The sequence below is a fragment of the Pseudochaenichthys georgianus genome, chromosome 4, assembly GCF_902827115.2.
Source record: "Pseudochaenichthys georgianus chromosome 4, fPseGeo1.2, whole genome shotgun sequence".
NCBI classification, from domain to species: Eukaryota; Metazoa; Chordata; class Actinopteri; order Perciformes; family Channichthyidae; genus Pseudochaenichthys; species Pseudochaenichthys georgianus.
Window position 1 is genome coordinate 1,571,267 of NC_047506.1, and position 26,971 is coordinate 1,598,237.

The 26,971-nt window shown below is 44.6% G+C and overlaps 1 protein-coding gene across 1 annotated transcript in view; it reads left to right on the plus strand.

The window, feature by feature from the left end:
- obscna (obscurin, cytoskeletal calmodulin and titin-interacting RhoGEF a) overlaps positions 1 to 26,317 on the plus strand; it is a 120,306-nt gene extending 93,989 nt beyond the window's left edge. The window contains 22 exon segments of the mRNA XM_071202968.1: positions 399 to 511; positions 1,502 to 1,670; positions 2,436 to 2,523; positions 5,318 to 5,518; positions 6,712 to 6,772; positions 6,874 to 6,951; positions 8,001 to 8,173; positions 9,478 to 9,504; positions 9,596 to 9,748; positions 9,936 to 9,981; positions 10,058 to 10,135; positions 11,950 to 12,756; positions 12,758 to 13,658; positions 14,111 to 14,239; positions 14,342 to 14,467; positions 15,898 to 16,065; positions 16,355 to 16,460; positions 17,480 to 17,719; positions 19,462 to 19,685; positions 22,167 to 22,263; positions 23,889 to 24,038; positions 26,033 to 26,317. Coding sequence (XP_071059069.1) covers positions 399 to 511; positions 1,502 to 1,670; positions 2,436 to 2,523; positions 5,318 to 5,518; positions 6,712 to 6,772; positions 6,874 to 6,951; positions 8,001 to 8,173; positions 9,478 to 9,504; positions 9,596 to 9,748; positions 9,936 to 9,981; positions 10,058 to 10,135; positions 11,950 to 12,756; positions 12,758 to 13,658; positions 14,111 to 14,239; positions 14,342 to 14,467; positions 15,898 to 16,065; positions 16,355 to 16,460; positions 17,480 to 17,719; positions 19,462 to 19,685; positions 22,167 to 22,263; positions 23,889 to 24,038; positions 26,033 to 26,201 — 4,304 coding nt within the window. The 3' untranslated portion in view covers positions 26,202 to 26,317.
- Positions 26,318 to 26,971: the final 654 nt, after the last annotated feature.

Genomic DNA, 26,971 nt, shown 5'->3' on the forward strand with positions numbered 1-26,971 from the left:
GCCTCGTTCTGAAAGAAAGAAGTGAAATGTTTCAACGTGACGGCCGTCTTGGTGTTGGTGCGAGACGGGAGATGTAGTTCATTGAGCGGTTTCACAGTTTTACGACACATTTTAATTTTTTTGACTTGCAAAATGATCTTTTAAATTGACAAACATCATGTGTGTAATTCGTGGCACAATTCAAACGGGATCGAAAGATAATCTTTCTCTCTCCATCGACTTCAATACATAATTTTTCCGAAATAAGGTGCCATGGAGCCCCCCGGAAGGGGAGGGACTTCGCCTCTATTACATTGACTTTCCACTGATCATTTAAAGCAAGTGTCTATCACCACTTTAACATTATGTTATGACTTGTATCCCCTTTGATTAATCACCTGATCTGCTCTCCCGTTCAGCCCCCCCCTCCATCCAGGTCCCAGCTGAGGATCTGAGTGTAGACCCCGGCACACCGGCTACATTCACTGCCATCATCACAGGAAGACCCTCCCCTAATGTGCAGTGGTACAAGGTAGGATGCACAACACTGGTGGGAGCAACCTGTCAATCACAAGGAAGCCCCGCCCTAAACCAGAGCCGGAATATGACGCTCTATTTTTATTCTAAATTCGGCCAATATTTACAAATGTGCTTTAATTAAGAAAACCATAAACTAGAGATTGAGACCATAATTCTCAAGTTTACTGAGCTCATAAATCAAGAGAAGAATACTGACATCTCACATTGACTTCCACACAACCTGACTTCTATTGGGTCGCCCCCTGCTGGGATTTAAGGCACTTCATTATTGGCTTCGCTTTTCAGACTTAAAGGTTTATGCCTGGCTGTGAGATGATTTAGGGATGGATAAAATATCATATTCCTTCAATGCAAGTTACTTTTATACATGCTTTTTAAGTGTGATGAGCCTGGGATACATGCAAACATGCATACCATAAATGTCACAGATAAGAAATACCTATCTTATTATTTTATTTACATGATTACATCACATGTCACTTGTTAGACGCTTTTATCTAAAGCGACTTACATACTCAGTACTGTGGACAATCCCCACTGGAGCACTTTGGGGTCTCAGGGACACAACGACATGCTGACTGCAGTGGGGTTTGAACCTGTAACCTGACGCACAACCCACTGCACCACACGCCATACAGTGACACACCTATTAAAACAATAAATGTTACTTTGCACCTTCTGCCAACACTTATCACCGTAGCACAAGATGTTTTATTCATTATTTTATCCATTTCCTCAAAACAAATCTATTTAAAGATGTTTCATTTATTGTTGAATTGTTATACGTCTTCTGGTGTGGTTTATTGTGAACTGCTGAAAGTCAAATGTTCCCTAGTTGGACAATAACGATCAACTGAACTTTGTTTTTTAGCAGTTAAACATCATGTGTGATAGGTCAGGAGGGCATTGTGTTATTTAAGGAGGACACAACAGTACTCGTAGACCTTATATCTCTCACTGAATCTTCCCTCTTGTGTTGCAGGACGGAGAGGAGCTAGCAGCTGATGACAATGTGCAGATAGTTCAGCACGGAGCTCGTTTCTCAGTGACCATCGTGTGTCCTGAGGGCGAGGACGGAGGCTCCTACATCTGCTTCGCCTACAACGAATCCGGACATGCTTCATGCCAGGCGGAGCTCAGCGTGGAGGAAGGTGAGCGGAATGCATCATATTCAAGTCTGTGTGCTTCCCTTCCCGCGATCCGGAGGTCCTGAGTCCTGCATCGCGAGCCCTGGATCGCGAGTCGTGGCTGTGGTCCTGGATCATCGGGCCTGGATGGATATCCTCGTGGATTCATCTTCCTATTATACACACATGCATTTCCAAACATTTGGACGACCTATGTTGCAAATGTATTATCTTTTCAATTTACACACGGTGTCTATTGCACGTCTGTCCGTCCTGGGAGAGGGATCCCTCCTCTGCTGCTCTCCCTGAGGTTTCTCCCATGTTCCCTTTAAACTGTGGGTTTTCTCTGGAAGTGTTTCCTTGTACGATGTGAGGGTCTAAGGACAGAGGGTCTGAGGACAGAGGGTGTAAGGACAGAGGGTCTAAAGACAGAGGGTCTGAGGACAGAGGGTCTAAGGACAGAGGGTCTGAGGACAGAGGGTCTGAGGACAGAGGGTCTGAGGACAGAGGGTCTAAGGACAGAGGGTCTGAGGACAGAGGGTCTGAGGACAGAGGGTGTCGTATTGTCATACTGATATTCTGTACACACTGTGAAGACCACTGAGACAAATATAACATGTGATATTGGGCTATAAATAAACATTGATTGATGGATTGATTGATGGATTGATTGATTGATGGATTGATTGATTGATTGATTCCCTTTACACAACGTTTGAATGAAAAGGATTATCGTTGTTGCTCCAGGTGCTGGACTTGTTTTGTTCTCAGGTTTGATCTCCTCTGCAGGCCCTCTGGAGAGTCAGGAGCGAGAGGCGGAGCTCGGGAAGAGGAGGAAGTTATTCTCCGTCTATGATGTCCACAAGGAAATTGGAAGGTGAACGTACTCAATATTAACAAATCCAATCTGCCCCTAAGTCAAAGTCAATCTTTCAGTTTGTGTTAAGCTTTACAGACAGATCGAAATACCGTTTCCCACAATCCCGAATACAATAACAAAGATATATAAAAAAATATGTATATACCTATATATATATATATACACAATCAACAGACACATGTATACATATGCACACATTAAGACATACATAAAAGCACAACAATCAATACATACAAAATAACAGTCACTTCAATAACTTTGAGAAATGTGCATACAGTAGCAGCGTAGAAAGTGTGCTGGATTTGAGTGTGTAAAGGGGACCTATTAGAGATGTCCCGATCACGTGATCGGGGATCGGAGCCGATCACATGATTTTCAAAAAATCGGGGATCGGGATTTTTATTTTTTTTATTTAATGTTACAAAAATGACCATGTTCACGTCTTAAAGTCATCCTGAGGACTTAGTTTTGGTTTAAAATTACACAACATCATGTATGTGTTGCTTCTTTGGGCTTGTTTTCAGACCTGGTTGCTTATTCCTCTCAAAGCAACAGAGTGGGCGCAGTGTCTAATAGCAGCAGCAAGCTAACGAGAGGCTACGTTCAGCTGGTGACTCGGGAGTCGGGACAGAGAACATGTCAGGAGTTTGGAAGTATTATAAAATTCAAAGCGAAGGCAGTGTAACAGCCAGATGCAATGTTTGCAAGGCAGAGGTTCCGCGTGGTGAAAAGAACAGAGCTACGTTCAACACGACCAATCTAATACGCTACCTGAGAAACAAACACCAACAACAACACGGCGAGTACACAGCGGCCACTCGGGTAACGGCACTGAAACAACCGACACTTTCAGAGACTTTTAAAAGGAAAGAGAAACTGCTCCAGAACAGAGAAAAGGCCAACACAATAACAGCCAAGATAGCTGAATTCATCGCGTTGGATGACCAGCCGTTATCTGTTACCTTTTTTTTCTCTTAATGCATTGCATAAAGATCGGATCGGGAAAAATCGGTATCGGCAGATTGTCAAAATCAAATGATCGGAATCGGATCGGGAGCAAAAAAAGGTGATCGGGACATCCCTAGGACCAATCATGCAAAATGCACTTTTTGATGTTTGTTATACATAACCATGTGTCCCCGGTGTGTCCCCGGTGTGTCCGGGAACTCGCGCAGCGTCAGAAAATAAAACCCTCTCTCTTTTCCTCCGTACCCAAATCTCTAAAAACGGGGAACAACGGAGCTGATCCAGATTTTGTATACATCTGAGAGCCATAATAGATGCCTAAAAATAGCATAATAGGAGACCTTTAAAGTCCAGGGGGGGGGGGGGAGAGGGGATGTCGTCATGTAGCCGTGTTTCCGTGAAAGCGTACACACTAGAGATGTTAAGATTCACCGATTCGCATCGGTGCACCGGCATAAACGTTCAAGATGCGAGTGCACCGGTTGAAAGAGTGCACATCGGCTACAGTTTGGGTTGAACTCGCGATGCATCGATTGCGTAGCGTCTTTGCATCGGTAAAAAACCGATTCATTCATATAAAATCCCCTCATCTTGTCAACGCTCAGCAGAGACGATCTTTGATATTTGCTTCGCCACTACGGAGGCCAGAGTCTCAGTTATCAACACACACGGAAGTTGAGGAGAAAGAGAAACACAGCGCACCGAAAAATACCTACAAATCAAACGTTTGGCAACACTTCGGATTGTTCCAGAAAGACGGTGTAATAGTCCTTTATGCTATATAGTTGACCGCAGGTCATGGAGAGTAATCAGGTATCCGTAGACCTTTGTATGAGGTATCTTTATTACTTAACAGGTCTCCAGCCATGATACATAGATCCGTCCTAGATGCGGGCTTGCATACACACAGTATCACTCCGCAGCCGCACCCCATCAGTAACGTCCTGATGGTATATGTGCGCGGCACTATATACTACAGACGGTCAATTTGAAAAATCGCTCGCAAATTGTTAACGATGCCGAGCCGCTTTAAAGTACACACGTAGTACGAGGAACTTAGCGACGCACATAAAGAGGCGACATGGGGTCTGCGGCTGAAAAGAGAAACCTGAAAGTTAGACTGAGTTAAATCACTCAGTGAGGTGTTCGGTCAGAGAGAGTGGTGTTTAGTTTACAGCAGCCTGTGACGGCCAATAATAATTTAAATGTCTTCCTCACTGTAAGCAGTTATGAAATACCTGTTTGTGAAAGGTTATTTGTATTCTTTATTGTTATAGAACCCACTGGTGAGTTAGCCTATGAGTGTTAAGCACATTAGGCTGGCAGCAGTATGGGCAACTGTGGTACCTGTTATTTGCACATTGTTAATCATGAGCAATGCATCCTTACATTGTTTAACTGTGAGGTGTTATCACATGGTACTCTGGAGAGCTTTTAAAGGTAAACAAATAAACGGCATGATGAGATGTGCAGTACCAAATATGTAAAGCACTTTTTTGTTAATGTATGATTTGCTGCATATAAGGAATAAAACAAAAATCCTCTGTCGTACCAAATTGAAGTATCATTATTTTTGCATAGTGTTGAATCGCATCGTATCGCACCGAATCGCATAATGTTGAATCAAATCGTATCGAACTGTATCGCAACAGGGGTGAATCGTATCGCATCGCCTGGTGTTTCAAATGTATCGTTAATGTATCGTATCGTGGCAACGTATCGAGATGCGCATCGCATAGGCCTCAGTGATGGAGATGCACATCCCTAGTACACACGGCCAGCCTTGGTATGATCTACTGTGATTTGATCCTTCTCCGTGTTCCAGGGGAACCTTCGGGGTGGTGAAGCGTGTCGTCCACAGACGGACGGGGGAAGTGTTCGCTGCTAAGTTCCTCCCTGTGAGGAGCAGCACTCGGACCAGAGGCTTCCAGGAGAGGGACCTGCTGTCCCGCCTGGCGCACCCCCGAGTCGCCTGCCTGCTCGACTTCTTCTGCACCCGACGCACTCTGGTGCTCATCACAGAGATGTATCCTTCCTGTTTTCAAGATTCAAAGGTTTTATTGTCACATGCACAAAGCTACGGTGGAGAAATGGCAATGCAATTCTTCTGACCTGAGCTCCTCCAGCAATGCAACATATATAATAAAATACAAAATGCAAAAATAAAAAGTCTATATATGTTTTAACGCTACAATACAGGGTCTGCAGGCTTACTGAGTGTCAGCGCTGGCATTCGGCTTTAATGTTGTTAAAACACAAAAACGTGTAAAATGGGAAAGAGCTGTTGTACGAATTACTGTCCAAATTTAGATTGAAGAGTTCAGAGTTATATTTATTTGCACAGCTGAAAGAGAAAACAAATGGATCACCACCACAATCTGCAGAAACTTCTAGAATCTAGAGAGCAATGGTAGTAATACGTTTGATTTTTGGTCATTAACTACTCATTAATTCAATATAAACCAGCATTCATTAATAAAAGATCCATGATAAAGTGATCACGTTAGCTTCAGACAAAGGTAGCCCGAAAAAAAGTTGTACACTCAAATAATCCCATTTTGAAGAACAAACCAGCAGCGAGGCATTTGTATGTCTTCTGCTTCGTAATCAGGTACCGTACTTTCCGGACTATAAAGCGCACCTGCATGTAAGCCGCAGCAGCTAAATTGTCCGTCTGTCTTGCTCTCGTTCTGTCTCTCGGTTCCACTTTTACTTTGGCGCGCGACATGTCTCACTCTTCTCCGGCCTCCAGTTTAAAGGTGGCGGGCGCGGACCGGTCCTAGAGCCCATAGTGTTAAGGTGGTTAATTTTACCTGTAAAATCCATAGATTTAGGAGGTTCCCTAGTGGCCGTTAGCTGTACAAAGAAAATGGGGGAAAAAGTCGCGGTTTACAGTCCGAAAAGTACGGTACATATAAATGCGATCATGAAATCCAATTGGTTGTTAATGTCCATGGACCTTTCATGAATTGGTCAGTTAACAAGCATCACTGTCAGAAGCACCCTGACCAGCTGATCAGAAGTCAGACTGGTTCTCAACAGACTATGACCGCTGAGACTTTCTGTTATCCTTTAAATTAAGCCGTTTATTGTTTATTTTACTGCAGATTTTGCATACGTTATTTTGCCACGTCATCGCTTCACCTCAATAAAACGTAACATTGGGATTAATTGCGTTGAACTTGGTTTGTATTCAGAGTTCTTTAACACGTGTTCTAGCTGCTGTTCTCATGGACTTCTGGACCATCTGTTACTGAAAGGATCCGTCTCAGAGAAAGAGGTGAGAACTCGCATTCATTCACAAAGACCTGGCTAATATCATGTTAATATATATCATATTATTATTATGTGTCTGGACTAATATTCTCCACTTTCTTTCAGGTTCAGTCTTACGTCCAGCAAATCCTGGAAGGAGTCGGTCACATTCACAGCATGAACATCCTGCACCTGGACATTAAAGTGAGACTTCCTGTCCCAATGTTCATTAGTGAGCAGAGCTGGGAAGTAACTAAGTACTCAAGTACTGTACTTAAGTAAAATGTTGAGGTACTTGTACTTTACTTGAGAATTTACAATTATGCTACTTTGTACTTTTACTCCACTACATGTATTTAATCCCTTTAGTTACTTCACAGATGTGGATGAATGATGTGAAATCTAATCAAGTGTTGAATCAGACTTTAGTTCCACCTGGAGTAAATCCACCAGCTACCCTGCAGTCTACAAAGTACTTCAGACTAGCTGCACCTTCACCAGCTACCCTGCAGTCTACAAAGTACTTCAGACTAGCTGCACCTTCACCAGCTACCCTGCAGTCTACAAAGTACTTCAGACTAGCTGCTCCTTCACCAGCTTTGAGAACACTTTCATGATCAATCGTTATAAAACATATCATATATATTATTCTGAAATGGACCAATCTGCACAACGACTACTTTTACTGTCTTTCACTATATTTTGATGAGAATACTTTTCTACTTTCACTTGAGGAACATTTTGAATGCAGGACTTTTACTTTAACAGAGTATTCCTACACTCTGGTACTCCTACTTTTACTCAAGTACATGATCTGAGTATTTCTACTTTTACTCAAGTACATGATCTGAGTATTTCTACTTTTACTCAAGTACAAGATCTGAGTACTTCTACTTTTACTAAAGTACAAGATCTGAGTACTTCTACTTTTACTTAAGTACAAGACCTGAGTACTTCTACTTTTACTCAAGTACATGATCTGAGTATTTCTACTTTTACTCAAGTCCAAGACCTGAGTACTTCTACTTGTACTCAAGTCCAAGACCTGAGTACTTCTACTTGTACTCAAGTCCAAGACCTGAGTACTTCTACTTGTACTCAAGTCCAAGACCTGAGTACTTCTACTTTCACTCAAGTCCAAGACCTGAGTACTTCTACTTGTACTCAAGTCCAAGACCTGAGTACTTCTCCCACCTGTAAGCTGTGTCCTTATTCATTCTGCGTTTCTTGACTCCTCATCTCTCCTCCGTCAGCCTGAGAACATCCTGATGGTGTATCCGCCCAGAGATGAGATTAAAATCTGTGACTTCGGCTTCTGCCAGGAAATAGACGCGTCCCGGCACCAGTACAGTTTGTTTGGTACTCCGGAGTGTGTGGCCCCTGAGGTCGTTCACCAGGAACCGGTCACTGTTGCCACGGATATCTGGTGAGTCTAACGTCTAACCAGACATGATGAATCAGATCATTTCTATTTGTATTGTTTAAAGTTCTCTCTAGACGTATCCCTCTCACAGTGAAGACACGATGACATGTTTCTCTATTTGGAAACTAATACTGTGGAGAATTAGAGGCTTGCAAAATTATTTTCATCTTTTAAATCTCTTCTAAAATCACACTTCACTATCACTCGTTGGTACTAGAGACTTTCTCCTTCCTGATGACCATTTGCAGTTTTCTGTAGATCAGTGAATTATTGGCATCCTATGGATATACAGTCTGTCTATGCTCCCGTAGTAAAAGCCTATATTCCTGCTACTGCAGTATTTTGACTTTTTTTAGAACATTTTAATTATCCTGAATATTTGACATTGTTTATATTTGATATCATGTTTCTCGTTTTTCATTTTGTTTTTAATTGTTAATTCAATATTTCACTTTTTAGGTATTTTTATTTTAATGTACTTGATACGTATGCTGAACCACACTGACTGCTTACTGTAACCTAAATTCATTTCCCAAATTTGGCGAGATAAAGAAAAGTATCTGGTCTATCTATCTTCTATACCTACCTTCCGCCACCTACCGACCTACGGTACCCCGACCACCGACGTACCGACACTACCGCACCGGCGCGCCGACCGACCGACCGCCGGCGAGACCTCGGATCAGACCGACCGGCACGACCGACCGAACCGACCGACAGACCGACAGACCGATGACGACCGGACGTACCGACCGAAGCACTCGGCGACCGACCGACCGACCGAGACCGCCGACCGACGCGCGCGCCCCCTCGCGCGGGCGGTGCTCGCAGTTCCTCCGACTACCGAACCTAACGTCACCACCTACCGACCACGAACACCGACCGACCTATATCTCGCCACTACCCCACTACCTCTCATCCACTCTCTCCCTCTCTCTCCCTCACTACCTCGCTCCGACCACTACCATCTCGTCCTACCCTCTCTCTCTCTCTCTCTCTATCTCTCTCTCTCTACCTACCTACCTACCTACCTACCCACCTACCTTCCTACCTACCTACCTACCTACCTACCTCTCTCTCTCTCTCTCTCTCCCTACCTACCTACCTACCTACCTCTCTCTCTCTCTCTCTACCTACTGTGCCTACCTATTTATTACTACTCCCTATGCACTTTTAAGTTTTGTAAAGTCATGCTTTTTTGTTGTTGTATTGCTTAGTTTACTCTGTGTTCCTCCCTCCTCCCTTTTAGGTCTTATTGTGTGTAGTACTTTATCAATATGATGTAAACCTCTTATTCTCTCTTCTAGGTCTGTGGGTGTTCTAGCGTATATCTGGTATGCCTCACCTTCAAAATGTTAATATACAGTTCTATAAGAAGCTGTCCATATCTGTCTGTTCACTGTTCATCCCTTTGTGTCCTGACAGTCTGGTGTGTCGCTGCCCGTTTGTGGGCGACACGGACCGGGCCACCCTGCTGCGGGTGGGGGAGGGGACGCTGAACTGGGACGCCCCCGACGTGACCCACAGGAGCCCCGAGGCCCAGAGCTTTCTCCACACGCTGCTGCAGCCAGATCCAGAGTGAGGAAGACGGGAGTATTGAGAATATGTCAAACGTTTAGTGTAACCTGGCAACCGTTTGAGTTGTTCCCAACCTTTCCGCTTTGTTCTCAAAGCCTTGACTCGACCTTCAACATTTAGACTTTATTAGGGACATTTCTTTCTTCTTCCTCATTTCTTTTTCCCTCCAAATGTTCCTCTGTTGTAGGAAGCGACCCTCGGCCTTTGAGTGCTTGAGCCACGAATGGATCCAGGTGAGAGGAAGTACTTTTTTTGAATGTTCTGAAGTTAGGAATACAAGAACATAATACTTTCCAACTGTGTTCACAGGACGAACATGCAGGAGAAGATACGGATGAAATCAACACAAGGACTTTGAAAATCTTCATCTCCAAACGGAAATGGCAGGTCAGTTGCAAAGCGTTGGATAAGATAAGGACGTTAGCATCCCAAGAGATCCCTCGACTGAAAACAATGTCATTGGATTTTAAAAACATGAACAATAACGTACTTATTGACTTTTTGACTGCCTTGACCGTATTGGTCTTGTATTTGTATGGTAATGTTGTATTGTTCTGTAAGCGTACTCTTCAATGTATCATAGGTCTAATTTATAGTCACTTTATATATTATAGATTAAAAGTATTTAGCTTGTATTCATCATCATCATCATCATCATCATCATCATCATCATCTAGTTTAGTTTAGTTTATTTATTTTTTTCGAGCGTGTAAAACCAAAGAAAATACAAATGAAACAAAAGATGATACAGACATGATACAGTACTATACAAATGAATGCAATAACTAAACGAAATATTTAAATAATAATTGAATAATCTGTAGTATCATTGTCTGATAACAATAAACAACAACACTTTAGCTAATTACACGTCCGAAAAGGGGTCGGAAGAAGTTTACACTTATTTAATCCGACCCCTTCTCCCTTTTGTTTTTTTTACATCTTAATATACGTTAACATACAATATAAAGGAATACCTTGACCTTGAATAATTCATATAATCATTCATATAATATATACAGGCAAGTTAAGAGAATTGTCTCTATATCATCATCAGCTTTTATTTGAAGAGACTCTTGGTCCATTATTAAAAGACACACAACACTCAAATATACATTTAAAAAAAGCAGTTATACCAATGTTTCCACAGAGGTGCCTGGTATCGACACGGATTTGAAAGCAGCATAATGACGGTTATGAGAAACATTCAATCGACGGATGAATGTGTCCATCAGAGTATGGAACGTGTCGACTCGTGCGTTACAGAACATTTCACGTGCACCGCACCACCAAGCAGTATACGCAGACAGTCATTATAAGCAACCTGGAGCTTCTAGGGCACACGTGTCAAACTCGAGGCCCGGGGGCCAAATCAGGCCCTTGGTTGATTTAATTTCGGCCCGCAGGATCATTTCTAATTCCTATTAGATCTGGCCCGCCGGTATATTGCACGCACACCTTCCCTCCACCCTGAGGGTCTCCTCCGCTCAGAGCCTGAGCCCAAACATTGATGACCTTGCTCCCGAGATGAGATGCCAAGTATCTGAGCTAGCATCTCAGAGCAGCACACTGACTTCAATGGATGCTTCCTTCTGCACTTTCTCTCACGACAGCAGAGCATGTTTGGTTTCTCTCTGAGGGAATAGTTTTGTTGAAGCTGTTGTTGGCCTGTGGGGAAATGTACTCATAAGAAATGACTCTGGAGAAGCTGCAGATAGAGCCATGAGAAATGAATGCAGCTGATTATTTAAAGTTGTTTTTATAGGCAATAATTTAAGCTTTGTTAGTTCCAGGTTTAATATGTGCAATAAGTTCATTTCAATAAGTTCTGCAATAAACATAGAACCAGTCCGGCCCTCCACTAGCACCCATTTTTATATTTTGGCCCATTGAGTATTTGAGTTTGACCCCCTGGTCTTGAGGCTCGCCTTCTTAAACTTGACCCACAAGGGGGCAGTAGAGAGAGGAGTACACTAAGCTCTAAAGAGGTTCACCTTATCTGAACACCAAGAGAATGTTCTAGCCCACATGTTGTCAAAATGATACTTATAGCGCTGTCTGTTATGTGGGATGGCACCATCGGGAATGCTTGTCATCTCGCCGTTCTCTGTGTCGTGACAATAAAGGAATCTAATCTAATGTTCCCAGAGAAAAGCCAGACCCTCGGTCTTCACCACTGTCTCTCCTCTCCACCTCCCCAGCGCTCCTTGACCTCCATCGGGTCGGTCCTCACGCTGAGGCTGATCCCAGAGCTGCTGGACGCTCCGCTCAGAGAGACGGCGGTGACGGTGCCGCGGGAGCCGCAGGAGCACAGCAGCTCCTCCCCGAGCAGCGGGTCCTCCTCCGAGTACGATGAGGCCGACTCCTGGGACTGTTTCCAGCACTACAGCCCTACGGAGGAGGAGGAGGACGAGGAGGAGGAGGAAGAGGAGACCGAGGGGGAGTACGATCCTTTCCCAGAGCCAGAGCAGATCCCAGAGTCTTATCCCAAACGCCACCTGGGTGAGGAGGAGGAGGCGTTGGGGGAGGAGGAAGAGGAGGATGTGGAGTTGTTAGGACGGAGGAGTGTTTTCGAGAGGAGTGTCAGCAGGCAGTCGGTCGCTTCCTCGGACGTTTCCTCCCAACACACTCCTCAGAGAGAGCGGAGGGCCAGTAAGGACAGCAGTCAGTCCCTCTACCTGTCCGACGGAGAGGAAGGGTCCGGCAGTGATGGGGGTCGAATCCCTCGTGGCAGCGTCATCCGAAGCACCTTCCACAGCACCTCCCATCAGCTGTCTCCCATGTCCGCCAGACACATGACGCTACGGGACAAATTCCAGGCCAAGAAGCAGGAGAGGGGCCGCAAGCCTCTCCGGAGAAGCCTGTCCGGGCGCCTGAACGAGCCTCTCATCGAGTACGTGGAGGACGACCCGGAGACAAACCGCGGGCAGAGACGGGGGTCCGTGCAGCCCACCATGCAGAAGTCCTGCTCCTTTGATAGCGGGGTTAGCCTCCCCCACGCTAACGCCCCCCCCCCACAGGAGGAGCAGGTCTCTGGACGAGTATTCCCGAAGATCTCCGAGCTCGCCGAAGCCGGATGAGGAGGAAGAAGGGTCTCAAAGTCTGAAGGAGGATTTGACCGATGACGAAGCCACTGGGAGGAACTTGTTGGCGATCCCGAGTCCTCAAAGACCCCCGAGAAGACGAGGCTCCATCGCTCCCGTACAAAGTGGGTCTTCTGTTCCCTTAAGCTTCGTCGCGGGGAACAGAAGGACGCTGGATCCGGATCGGCTACCCCGGGAAACCTTCGCCGGTTCCCAAGGGTCTCTGGCCGAATCGTCTCTTCCGGAGCACGGTGGCTCCGAGTCCTCAAGTCGACTTGGCTCCTATGAAGAGCTCAGCCACGGTCTTATGAGAGGAGGGAGATGCAGATCTGGGGAAAGTGAAGGGTACGACGATCAAGGCGAGCCTCTGACTCCCCCGTCGCCATCTTCCTTCCAGGAGGTCAAACCCAGGAGTTCGTTCCCTCAAGCTCCACCACGAAATCGCACCCGATCCAACCCGAATTTATGCGGTCGAATCCCAGCGAGTCCCAGTCCCAGCCTCTCGTCTCTTCAGGTTCCAGAGAGGCCCCCCAGATCCAGAGACAAGAAAGAAAGCGGGAGTCTCCAGAGACATGCATCCGATACAGCTCTGGAGCTCAGACCCCCGACGGGAAAGTCGCCCAAACTGGGTCTGCTGAAGATCTTCCGCAGGCAGTCGTGGACCGGACACTCGTACTCTCCGCTGGACAACCAGGCGTTGGGACCCACGCTGGGGGAGATCATGATGCCCGACACCCCCACCATGTCTCTGAGGAAGAAGATGAGAGCGTCGGCCTCCAGTCTGACCAAACTGTTCACCAGGTCTAAGGAGGATGTGAGCAAAGGAGGTGAGACATCTAAATAGTTCTATCAGGTGTTTATAAATATATAAATATATATATAAAATAATGTATTATATTACTTTATTGCCTCTGAATTGGGTTATTATCGGATTGGGTAATAACTAACTAAGTTTGAAAGAAAGAAGTCCAGGGCAAATAATTGCAAGTCACAAAACAAGATGCATTGTGGGACATGTAGTTTATGGGCAACATGCCTCAGTAAAGTGGCATGTAACCGTATAATAAACGTATTATATTCTTTGCAAGCTCTTGCGGGGCCACATAAAATGAAGTCGCGGGCCGGATTTGGCCCCCGGGCCTTGAGTTTGACACCCCTGGTCTGGACACTGTTTTGATGTTGATGGGATAAGGGCGTTATTATTTAGTTGTATTTACCTGAGCCGTTGCTAGTGTATTTTGAATATCTACACTGTCACGTTGTTTGTTTCCTCTCACAGGGCCGATCGTGAAAGGCTCCGCTCCGACTCCTCCTGAGAGGAAGCGCAGCTCTGGGCCGGAGAGTCCAAAAAAGAGAGCCTCCAAACTCCTGCCTTCTTTTAAAATACCTGCTTTTAAAAAGAACAAAGGTAGGAAGTACACTTGTTATCTGTGGAACACTTCCTGTAGGTCCAAAAGGCTCGAGACGTAATGTACTTTAGCTGCTCTGTCTGAGTATGTTTGTGTTCCAGATCCGCTGGTTCGTCCAAACAAAGCTGAAGTGTTCCAGTTGGACGGAGGCGGCGTCCTGCTGGGCTGGAAGCCAGTTCAGACCAGCGACCCCGGTGTCGCCTACTGCGTGCAGTACTGCACAGAGGGTGGGTGCACAGAGCAATAAAGGAGACGTATCAAGCGAATCTCAAGATTTATACTTGTCTTATTAGGTTTCTAAAGGAACGCGTTTACATGCTTTGAAGGTCCCGCGTCATGGCCATTTCTACTGATCATAATTCCGTTGTTGAGGTCGACTAGAATAGATTTATATTGTGCAATTTTCCAAAATCTCATTGGTTTCTCACAGCATCTCTGTGTAGTATGTGTATTCACTCTCTGTCCTAAACGGCTTGGACCCCCCCCCCCCCCCCCCCCGTGAGCCCAGTGGCCGTCTGCGAGACAGCGAGACACAGCGAAACCCAGCCCGAACACACACACACACACACACCGATTGAGTGTGCGTGTGTGAGGAAGTCTGCGGATTGGTCAATTTGGACCAATCCACGGACGTAACGTAACGGCTCCACGGATTGGTTCATTTATATATATATATATATATATATATATATATACACACAGTGCAATAAGCTTCTTAGTGCAATAATAAGCTACAGGGACGTTAATCTAACGTCGGTAATATTAACTTTATTTAATACAACATTTACGGTACAAGATTTAATCATACAGCCCATCTAGTATAATATTTTTTTTTAACGTTATTAGCACATTTTGACAACTTGAGGACCGAATGTTTTTAATAAGGGCTATACAAGTGTTCATACTGGGTAGTTTATTTAGTTTAGAAAAATTTATCCAACGAGTTACAGACCGCTCTTTCCCAATGTTAGTCAATGGGAAAAGTGTTTCCGGGCCCAGCGACCTAAAGGAAGTGTAGTACCGTCGTTTGACCAGCACGAATATTCTCATCAGACTCCGGCGCACTTCCTGGGGGCTTGGTTCTGGGGCAGCAGACAGGTCTTCTCTGTGTTAGAGCTTTACTCGCTACAGGGTGCCCTTTGAGGGATTGTGACTCTGCAGACCGTCTACATGCAGAACACCCTTCATAACACAAGGGGACGGTGATAACCAGAAAAGCACGACATGCGCCCTTTAAGGTTACAAAAGCCTGTTTTTTTCTTCTCATAATGTATGTCTGAGTAAACCTGTATGCACCCTTCATCTGAAACACTTTTAGCGCTTGTCTCTTTAAGAAGCCCTCCTCAAAATAAATATGCTTTTATTGGCTTGCCAAGATAATTGAAGGTGCAGATGTAGTCCTCGAGTTGCATGGAGATACTCTGATGGAGTGATATCATGTCATGAGTCTGCATGCGACTTAGGAAGGGAAGTTACATCTGAACGACTTGTTGAATCTCATGTCTAAATAACTCGGTTGTGTTATTCACAGTTTCTGGGTTGGTTGAGTTTTTCCTGGTGTCCATCCCATCCACAGCTCGTCTCTATAGGATAGCCTGTACATGTCCCCCAGCTGTGTTGTGGAAGTCATTATAACACTGATGGCATACCCCCTCAGGGCGGGAGTGGACGGTGCTGTCGGAGGAGGTGACGGAGAGCTGCCTGGTGGTGAAGGATTTACCGAGAGGAGCCTCCTATGTGTTCAGAGTCGGCTGCGTCACAAAGACCGGAGCCGGACCCTTCAGTGACGCCTCAGCTCCCGTCGTCATGCCAACGCACCCTGAAGGCAAGAGAAACTCTCTCAAAGTCAAAAGTCAAAGTCAACTTTATTGTCAATCTTTCAGTTTGTGTGTACAGACAGAGAGATCGAAATACCGTTTGCCACAATCCCGAATACAAAAATACAAATATATATATAAATGTGTATATAGCGAGATATACACATTCAACAGACATATTTGTACATATGAACACATTTAAGACATAAATAAAAGCACAACAATCAATATATACAAAATGCTGTTTCACAAATATCATCTAATTCAAGGGTTCCCCAACTTGTTTCTGTTTTACAGAGATTCACATTCCTCTCATCCAGACGGAGACTCTGGGGTCAAAGGTCACCGGGTCAGCACGACAGACGACACACAAGAACTACAACTTCCTGTCTGAGTTCAACAGGTGGGATTCGGAAGCAGAAGCTGTGTATTTAATCTACGGTGTTATGGTTTGCACATTATTTATTTTAGCTTTAATGTTTAACAACACGGACGTGACTTCACAGGTTCCTCAAGTCCATCGCAGATTCTGATATTTCTGTAGTCGACCAATATTTAGTTCTGATCGAAGATTCATTTCTAACGTTGACATTCGCATTGTTGTACAACTAATTCTGAACTCCTCAAAGTTGTCATCTTTTAACAAAAGATGAATGTGATAACATACAAAATTCACAACATACTGTATCTATTGAACAATAAATGGTACCTTTAATTTATTTCTGTTAACTTTCAAAAATTACTTTCAGATTTTTTGCCAAAGTCAACAACAGCAAAATAGCCAATTCAAAAAAATACCATTTAAATGTTTTTGTATGAAAACAGCACACATCTGCTACTCTCTACTCGGCACATACGCTTCAGACAGCTCACGTGTTTCTTTCACATGCTTATTAGAAGCGGCATATAGTTGAGTTTGGCGTCTAGGCTCGGGCCTCATCACTCCACAGATACACATAGCACCATGAGTGATGATTAAATAACTAACCCCCGAGCCTACAGGTGGAAGCTGGGGTGGGGGGGCAACGAGCAGCAGCGACGTGGAAGTAGCTGCAGCGATAGCAGCAGCAAGCAAAGCATAGAGAGAGATCTGGCAGGTTCTATAGAGCGGCATATTAAGGAGAGTCTGGTTGGTTGGTTGGTTGGTTGGTTGGTTGGTTGGTTGTAGAGCGGCGAGGGGCGTTATGTACGAGTGCTCGAGTGCACTGCCTGAACTAGCTCGCAGGGTTCGCCCCATTTAATTGTTTTAAATAATAACATATTTAGATTTTCTACCAAACTGACCACCAGGGGTCACTGTCCCACTGTTTCAGGAAATCTGTAGACCATCATGGCTGTTTACCTTTCTTCATTCAGAGTCACAGCGGACTGGAATCGGCCCCAGGATGCTTCAGTAACCTTTCTCTCCCTCTCCTCTCTCAGGGGGCGCTTCAGCGTCCTCTCCCTCTGCAGAGACGTGGAGACGAGCCAGGTGTTCGTGGCTAAGGTCACTCCGTACCAGGCGGAGCAGCGTCTGCTGGTGCTGAGGGAGTACCAGCTGCTGAGGAGGCTGCACCACCCCCACCTGCTGCAGCTGCACAGCGCCTTCCTCACCCCTCGGACCCTGGTGCTGGTGCAGGAGCTCTGCCCCGGCAAGGAGCTGCTCTACAGCCTGGCTGCCAGGTAGGGAACGGCTGCACACCATAGACTGTATATATAAAGCTCCACACACATCATTCAGACAGCAGGAAAAAACTGAGTGTAAATATTTACCTTGTTCCGAAGTCTCCGTTGTCAATTCCCTCCTGCCTGGCCTCTCTGGTAGTATAGTGGTAGTCTGTAGGGTGCATTTACTTTAGCAATGAGTCCAGTTTTAACATTCACAATATGGTTATTTATAACATTTACTTAAGTACAGTAACAAAGTATTTGTACTCCACTACTTATTTTTCTGACGACTTTTTACTTTGACTTCTTACATTTTGAACACAAATACCTGTACTTTCTACTTATTACATGTTGAACTCAAATACCTGTACTTTCTACTTCTTACATGTTGAACACAAATACCTGTACTTTCTACTTCTTACATGTTGAACTCAAATACCTGTACTTTCTACTTCTCACATGTTGAACCCAAATACCTGTACTTTCTACTTATTACATGTTGAACTCAAATACCTGTACTTTCTACTTCTTACATGTTGAACACAAATACCTGTACTTTCTACTTCTTACATGTTGAACACAAATACCTGTACTTTCTACTTCTCACATGTTGAACACAAATACCTGTACTTTCTTCTTCTTACATGTTGAACTCAAATACCTGTACTTTCTACTTCTCACATGTTGAACTCAAATACCTGTACTTTCTACTTCTTACATGTTGAACTCAAATACCTGTACTTTCTACTTCTCACATGTTGAACTCAAATACCTGTACTTTCTACTTCTTACATGTTGAACTCAAATACCTGTACTTTCTACTTCTCACATGTTGAACACAAATACCTGTACTTTCTACTTCTCTCATGTTGAACTCAAATACCTGTACTTTCTACTTCTCTCATGTTGAACTCAAATACCTGTACTTTATACTTCTCACATGTTGAACACAAATACCTGTACTTTCTACTTCTCTCATGTTGAACTCAAATACCTGTACTTTCTACTTCTCTCATGTTGAACACAAATACCTGTACTTTCTACTTCTTACATGTTGAACTCAAATACCTGAACTTTATACTTCTCACATGTTGAACACAAATACCTGTACTTTCTACTTCTCACATGTTGAACACAAATACCTGTACTTTCTACTTCTTACATGTTGAACTCAAATACCTGTACTTTCTACTTCTTACATGTTGAACACTAATACCTGTACTTTCTACTTCTTACATGTTGAACCCAAATACCTGTACTTTCTACTTCTCTCATGTTGAACTCAAATACCTGTACTTTCTACTTCTCTCATTTCCCAAACAGCTGGTTCCTTTAGTCTGAATGTGTGTTGGTGCGTGGTCATTATTCTTTAGAGTCACTGCGTGCCTATTGGTTTGAACACGATCCGTGTATCCATCACTTCCTGGTCTTCTCTAAAGAAGACCAGGACCAATGGAAACGTTGTCATGTTGCCGTTGGTCACCATGGAAACATTCATTAGCTAACAATGACATTATTGTTCTATTGATATAAAGGGAGGTCAGGTACTCTTTAAAGCAGCTGCTAGCTATGGGTACTTTTTACTGAAGTACACTTCAAAGCCTCTTTACTTTGACTTGAGTAAAGAAGTTTAGTCAGTACTTCTACTTTCACCAGAGTATTTTTAAACATGAGTATCTGTACTTCTACTTGAGTAAAGGATGTGTGTACTTTTGACCCACACTACTAACCCCCCTGTCTCGTTTCTGCGTCCTCAGAGATCAGTACTCGGAGACCCAGGTGGTCGAGCTGCTCCTCCAGATCCTGAGCGCGGTGGATTACCTTCACGGCCGCCGCGTGGTGCACCTCGACCTGAAGTCTGACAACATGCTGGTGGACGACTGCAACCACCTGAAGGTCGTGGACCTGGGCTCCGCTCTGTCCTTCACCCCCGGGCAGCCTCTCACCGTGGAGCACATCCACGGACACTCGGACAGCAAAGGTACTCGCCTGGATTCATCTTCAAGGTCACCTATCAGACTGTTCTTCATCAATATATCACAGGCCTCAGATATATACAGAGCCTGTCTCTGATTGGCTGAAACACCAAACAGGTCACTGCAGCATTACCCATAATCCCCTCTGTTTCAGCCCTGTTTCCAAAGTGCTGATTCTCTGTCTGTTACTTTAGATGAAAATAAGGAGCCCCTCCCCACGCCCCTCTGAGAGACATTTGGTTACAAAGAACTCAATGGTGCTCTAGTACCTCATTCACACCAACTCCGGTTCAAGCTCCGTGCTAGAGCTTTTCAGGTTCAGAACCGGTTCTTCGGTTTAGCTCCGGCTCTTTTCACACCGCCCAGAGTCCGACTGGTGCTGCGTCATCGTTTGCGTCATGACGTAACCGTTTGCGTGCCTGCTTCATAAAGCCAAACCGCGCGGAAACCCCTCACAGCTCACACCGACAACAACAACAACAACAACAACAACAATGGCCGATTGTGCTCCAGCTTCCTCTGCACCTCTTCGGAAGACCAGATTCCCAGCAGGTAGCTGATCTCTTCAGTGGACCACTGCTGCTTGTTAAGTTTCTCCATCGTTGTGTACAAACTGGATAAAACGCGGGCTTGTTGTTGTTGTTCAGGAGTTGATCCCGCCCCTGCCCCCGCCTCGACGTAAGCGTGACGTATGCGGTGCTTTCGGTCTGGCCGGACAATTTTTTGGTGCTTGAAACGAACCGGATTCCAGAGCTAAGAGGCGGCTCCGCTGCGGTGTGAACAGGAAAACCCGGTGCTTTTCAAGCTCCAGCTCCGAACCGGCCCTGAAACACCGTTGGTGTGAATGAGGTATAGGAGGAGATTCAGATGATAAGGGGGGGGGGGGTTACCTTGGCTGCTGATTGGCTAATGGTTACTCAAGACAAAACATCGTTATGACATCATCAAGTGGCCAAAATCTGATCAGCTCGTTTTCAGACAGGTTTTTATAGAAATGGATCAAAAAGAGAGAGAATCTTTGTTCCTGAAACTTTCAGAGTCTCTTTCCACAGAGGGGACACGTGTTGATGTAGAAGAGACATGAAGAAGAGGGGACACATGTTGATGTAGAAGAGACATGAAGAAGAGGGGACACATGTTGATGTAGAAGAGACATGAAGAAGAGGGGACACATGTTGATGTAGAAGAGACATGAAGAAGAGGGGACACATGTTGATGTAGAAGAGACATGAAGAAGAGGGGACACATGTTGATGTAGAAGAGACATGAAGAAGAGGGGACACATGTTGATGTAGAAGAGACATGAAGAAGAGGGGACACATGTTGATGTAGAAGAGACATGAAGAAGAGGGGACACGTGTTGATGTAGAAGAGACATGGAGAAGAGGGGACACGTGTTGATGTAGAAGAGACATGGAGAAGAGGGGACACATGTTGATGTAGAAGAGACATGAGGAAGAGGGGACACATGTTAATGTAGAAGAGACGTGGAGAAGAGGGGACACATGTTGATGTAGAAGAGACGTGAAGAAGAGGGGACACATGTTGATGTAGAAGAGACATGAAGAAGAGGGGACACGTGTTGATGTAGAAGAGACATGGAGAAGAGGGGACACATGTTGATGTAGAAGAGACATGAGGAAGAGGGGACACGTGTTGATGTAGAAGAGACATGGAGAAGAGGGGACACATGTTGATGTAGAAGAGACATGAAGAAGAGGGTAGAAGAGACATGGAGAAGAGGGGACACATGTTGATGTAGAAGAGACGTGAAGAAGAGGGGACACATGTTGATGTAGAAGAGACATGAAGAAGAGGGGACACATGTTGATGTAGAAGAGACATGAAGAAGAGGGGACACATGTTGATGTAGAAGAGACATGAAGAAGAGGGGACACATGTTGATGTAGAAGAGACATGAAGAAGAGGGGACACATGTTGATGTAGAAGAGACGTGAAGAAGAGGGGACACATGTTGATGTAGAAGAGACATGAAGAAGAGGGGACACATGTTGATGTAGAAGAGACATGAAGAAGAGGGGACACATGTTGATGTAGAGGAGACATGAAGAAGAGGGGACACATGTTGATGTAGAGGAGACATGAAGAAGAGGGGACACATGTTGATGTAGAAGAGACATGAAGAAGAGGATTTTGTATAATAGGTGACCTTTAAAATGTGTCTGATTCTGCATGGTGTCTTCTCATGTACTAAAGCGTGTCCTGTCATGGCCTCCAACAGACTGCCGCAGCAAAGGTACACTTTCTTTAAGAGGACGGATCGATGGAGGGAAATAACTGCCTAACGTCATCCAGCTGATCCTAGCTAACAAACCCTTTTCCTATCTTTTATATATGAGCGTTAAGCATGTGAGTGGATGTGGCATCGTACACATCTGTATAACACCCTCTCTCTCCCTCTCTCCCTCTCTCTCTCTCTCTCTCTCTCTCTCTCTCCCTCTCTCCCTCTCTCTCTCTCTCTCCAGTGTATATCGTCCTCCCTAAAGCTCCTGAGATCCTGGAGGGTCAGGGCGTCGGACCTGAAACTGACGTCTGGGCTGTGGGAGTGCTGTCCTTCATCATGTGAGTCTACACTAAAAGAAAAAAGAGTTGAACCGATATTCTTCCTTAAAGGAATGGTCCACTCATTAGATAATTAATCAAAACTTCAGTATTTAGTGAAACGTTATGTTTAAACCATACCCTGAAGAAATCAGCGATATTCCCCGGTAAATAATGATTTTATAGCTCTTTTTTATCAAGACCTGTATATTCCGTCTGGCCGCCGCCATGTTTGCCATTTTCAGTCGTCACGTGATGGTCGTGACGTCATCCATGCGTTCACTTTGTCAACACACGGAAACATGGTGGAGTATTTCAGTTCGGACTCGTCAGCAGAGGAAGAAGTTTTGATGTTTTATCAGTATGACAATACGACACCCTCTGTCCTTAGACCCTCTGTCCTTAGACCCTCTGTCCTTAGACCCTCTGTCCTTAGACCCTCACATCGTACAAGGAAAAACTTCCGAAGAAAACCCCCAGTTTAAAGGGAACATGGAGAAACCTCAGGGAGAGCAGCAGAGGAGGGATCCCTCTCCCAGGACGGACAGACGTGCAATAGATGCCATGTGTAAATCGAAGAGATAATACATTTGCAACATAGGTAGTCCAGATGTTTGGAAATGCATGTGTGTATAATGGGAAGATGATATAAGATACTATATGTATGCATGTAGTACCACCCTTGCTAGCGATTCCCTCTCTAGTTTAGCATACTCAGCTTCGTTGTCCCTGGCCATAGAATCACGCTTTTATGGGGCCGGAAAAACTGGGGTAAAATACACACTAGCCGGTACTACGCTATATGGAAAGGCCACCAAAAACTGTCCTGGCCTGGATGCTAAAGGACGCTAAAACGGGGCTAGCCGCTGCAATGGAAATGCGCTATAACATACCTTATTCTTACTCCGAGCACTACTTCTGCTCCTCCGTCGCTTCACACTTGCAGAGGGCGATTTCTCAACTGGCCGAACTGGTGTCCTGGTCGGTGATGACACCAGAAAGACCGATGGTACTGCATCTCCATTAAGTTCGGGCCGGCCACATTTCGCTAGCCACTGCCTCCGAATGTACTTCTTATGCTTACCTTTTGGCAACAGATGGAACCGAGCATTCCGTGGATTGTTCCTATCAGAATTGTGGCAATATTTCGCGATACAGTGAGGCATATTTGAAGAGAGAAACTACAGTAAATAACATGGAGATCAACGTGTCTTCGAAAACCAAAAAAAAAAAGACTGGCAGAGACGGGTCTGTTTTATCGGATGATAATTATTTAAAAATGAGTGTCATGAGCATACCATTCCTTTAAGGAAGTAGTTGATTTAAGAAATGGGGATTCTACCTTTTGTAAAAATGTTTTTCACAACATCAGAACGAAGCCTGAGATGTGTGTAAAGGATAACCGGTTACATGGGGTGACAATTTAACTATTTAGATATCAATTTACCGTGAGGGACATTATACCCAAAAGTTAATTGTTATATAAAATATGTACACATGTCATCACTAGAGAAAAGACACAGCAAACAATCAGGGTGACATTAATGCATTTCCGTAAATTATTCGAAGCATCTAAATCGTCAGGATAAAGTCCTACTTCCTGTGTTCGCAGACATTTGATTACATAGCCTTTTGTTTTCATCCAGGCTGAGTGCGGACAGCCCGTTCCACGCAGACCACGCCTGGGAGCAGGACAGGAACATCAGGAAGGGGAAGATCCAGTTCGGGCGCTGCTACCCCGGCCTGTCGGAGGGGGCGCTGACCTTCATGAAGAGCAGCCTCAACAACAAGTCCTGGTGAGGGGCCCGGTCTTAAAATGTAGTCTGCATGAATCCATCACAAAGGGACAGGTCAGCCCTTCAATCAAATGGGATATATCGCTTTGGATATATCGTAAGTTGAAATGTCTGCCTTCTGTTTAACCCTCCCGTTGTCTTCGGGTCAAATCTGATTTGCTACTTTCATCAATCATAACTTTTTAGTTTTACGTTCGATTGCGTTAAGGCTCCATGATATCCTTCAGGAGACATTTGAACATATAAAATGGCTGATCACCACTTCCATTGCATTCTGGATGATTTAGTCAACTTTGTAACACCCATGGTGTTCCGGTCAAAAATGACCGCCATAAAGAAAAGGAATTAGTAACCATCCGGATCAGATAAAACACACACACACACACACACACACACACACACACACACACACACACACACACTCTAGATGTGTGTCCCCCCCCCTTACGTGCTCATCCCCCCCATGTGAATCACACCTGGCACACACAAACACACACACAGAACAATTTGAAACATTTCCCGCTCTTATGTGCCCCTCCCAGGGGCGGCGGGTGCTGTAGGCTAGGGAAGGCTAAGCCTTCCCTAATATTTGTGTCACTGCATCCTGGTAAAATACAAATATAATGTATAATGTCTGTGTCTTTGACATTAGCGCTGCTATGCAGCCACCTGTGCACTGCACTACGAAGCCAGTTCAACAGACACTGGATATGTTTGAGTAACAAACAAACTAACAAACGAGATCTCGCTAAGCGGTCCACGACGCTGGTTATCAACTCGGTAAATCAAGCCAGGGTTTCTCTCTCCAGCTGAGAGCGCGTTCACGTCTAAGGGGCGGGGTTAGCTACATTTGACCAATCACAAACAGGGACAAGTGTACTGACAGCGCAGCGTCACACTTCATTAATGAAAAGTAAACTAATATTAGACAAATATGAACTTTAAACATCCATGACTTAAACATATAATCCAGGATACAAGCCACCTGCAAGGTGAATAACAACTGGTTAAAAAATAAACTACCGAGTGTTTGAAAGCGTATAGGTTTATGATATCACTGCCCCGTCTAAGACACGAGTGGATCTGACTTTAATTACATTTGTCTCGAGTGTTTCGTCAACATAATGTGTTAAATAATACTTCTGCATCGAGTCTGTGACACTGTGAGTGTTGCACGGCCAGATGAGGCTGGAGAAGCTGACTCAGATCAGGAAATATATGATATATTATGATATTATATGATCGATGATCTGATTGATGATGTAATATGAATGATAAGTGCGACACGTCGGCGTCTTCTCTGCATACGGCAGTTTAAACTGTATTTCCTTTATCCTGTAATATGACTTGAGAGATTTAAACTCCGCACACTGAGTGGATCTCTGTTCTATAGACGCCGGAGGCGGGCAGCGTCAGGTAAAAGAAGTTATTTAGCCTTCTCAAACCTGAGCCTCACGCGCCGCCTATGGCCCCTCCCCCACATGGATCACACCTGGCCAGTGTCTATTCTTTGTATATTTACTGCAGTTGTTCATGTACACCAGTAGTCTGATACAATATGTACAGTTTGAAAGGGTGTTGAATGAAATGTGGTGATGGTTAATGGTTTGTGTGTTAATGGAAAAACAGGACCGGTCAAATGTTAAGGGGGGGGGAAATAACACAATAGGAGGGTTAATAGAACTAGATTGCACTGATACCATATATGTCTTTAATTAAATTACAAGTTTTAAGACAAACCTATTATTTATCTATTGCTCTTTTTATTTTTTTCTTAAACTATATTGAAAGTTGAATTTTTATAGAAGCCTTCAGATTTGTTTCTCTGTCGCATGAATGAAAATAAATGAATCTTGTTAAAGTATTACTAAAACATCAGAACATGGGGTAATTAATACATTATACACAACGCGGCAAAGTGGTCTCAATACATTTAAACTAGTTAAATAAAAAGATAAATGAGTGTATTCTCTAATGTGATACCATGTCTGCAGGGGGAGACCCACGGCAGCAGAGTGTCTCCAGAACTCGTGGCTGAGAGCTCATCGCGCCCGTCACTCCAAAGTCAGTTTCTCCACCGACAAGCTGAAGGATTACCTCGAGCAGAAAGAGGAGAAGCGAGAGCTGGTGCGCACCAAGATCCAGGGGCCCTTCTTCCAGTGAAGACCCTCTCTTTAGACATGTGTCCCCTCTTCTTCATGTCTCTTCTACATCAACATGTGTCCCCTCTTCTTCATGTCTCTTCTACATCAACATGTGTCCCCTCTTCTTCATGTCTCTTCTACATCAACATGTGTCCCCTCTTCTTCATGTCTCTTCTACATCAACATGTGTCCCCTCTTCTTCATGTCTCTTCTACATCAACATGTGTCCCCTCTTCTCCATGTCTCTTCTACATCAACATGTGTCCCCTCTTCTTCATGTCTCTTCTACATCAACATGTGTCCCCTCTTCTCCACGTCTCTTCTACATCAACATGTCTCCCCTCTTCTTCATGTCTCTTCTACATCAACATGTGTCCCCTCTTCTCCATGTCTCTTCTACATCCACATGTGTCCCCTCTTCTCCATGTCTGTTCTACATCAACATGTGTCCCCTCCTCTCCATGTCTCTTCTACATCAACATGTGTCCCCTCTTCTTCATGTCTCTTCTACATCAACATGTGTCCCCTCTTCTCCACGTCTCTTCTACATCAACATGTCTCCCCTCTTCTTCATGTCTCTTCTACATCAACATGTGTCCCCTCTTCTCCACGTCTCTTCTACATCAACATGTGTCCCCTCTTCTTCATGTCTCTTCTACATCAACATGTGTCCCCTCTTCTCCATGTCTCTTCTACATCCACATGTGTCCCCTCTTCTCCATGTCTCTTCTACATCAACATGTGTCCCCTCTTCTCCATGTCTGTTCTACATCAACATGTGTCCCCTCC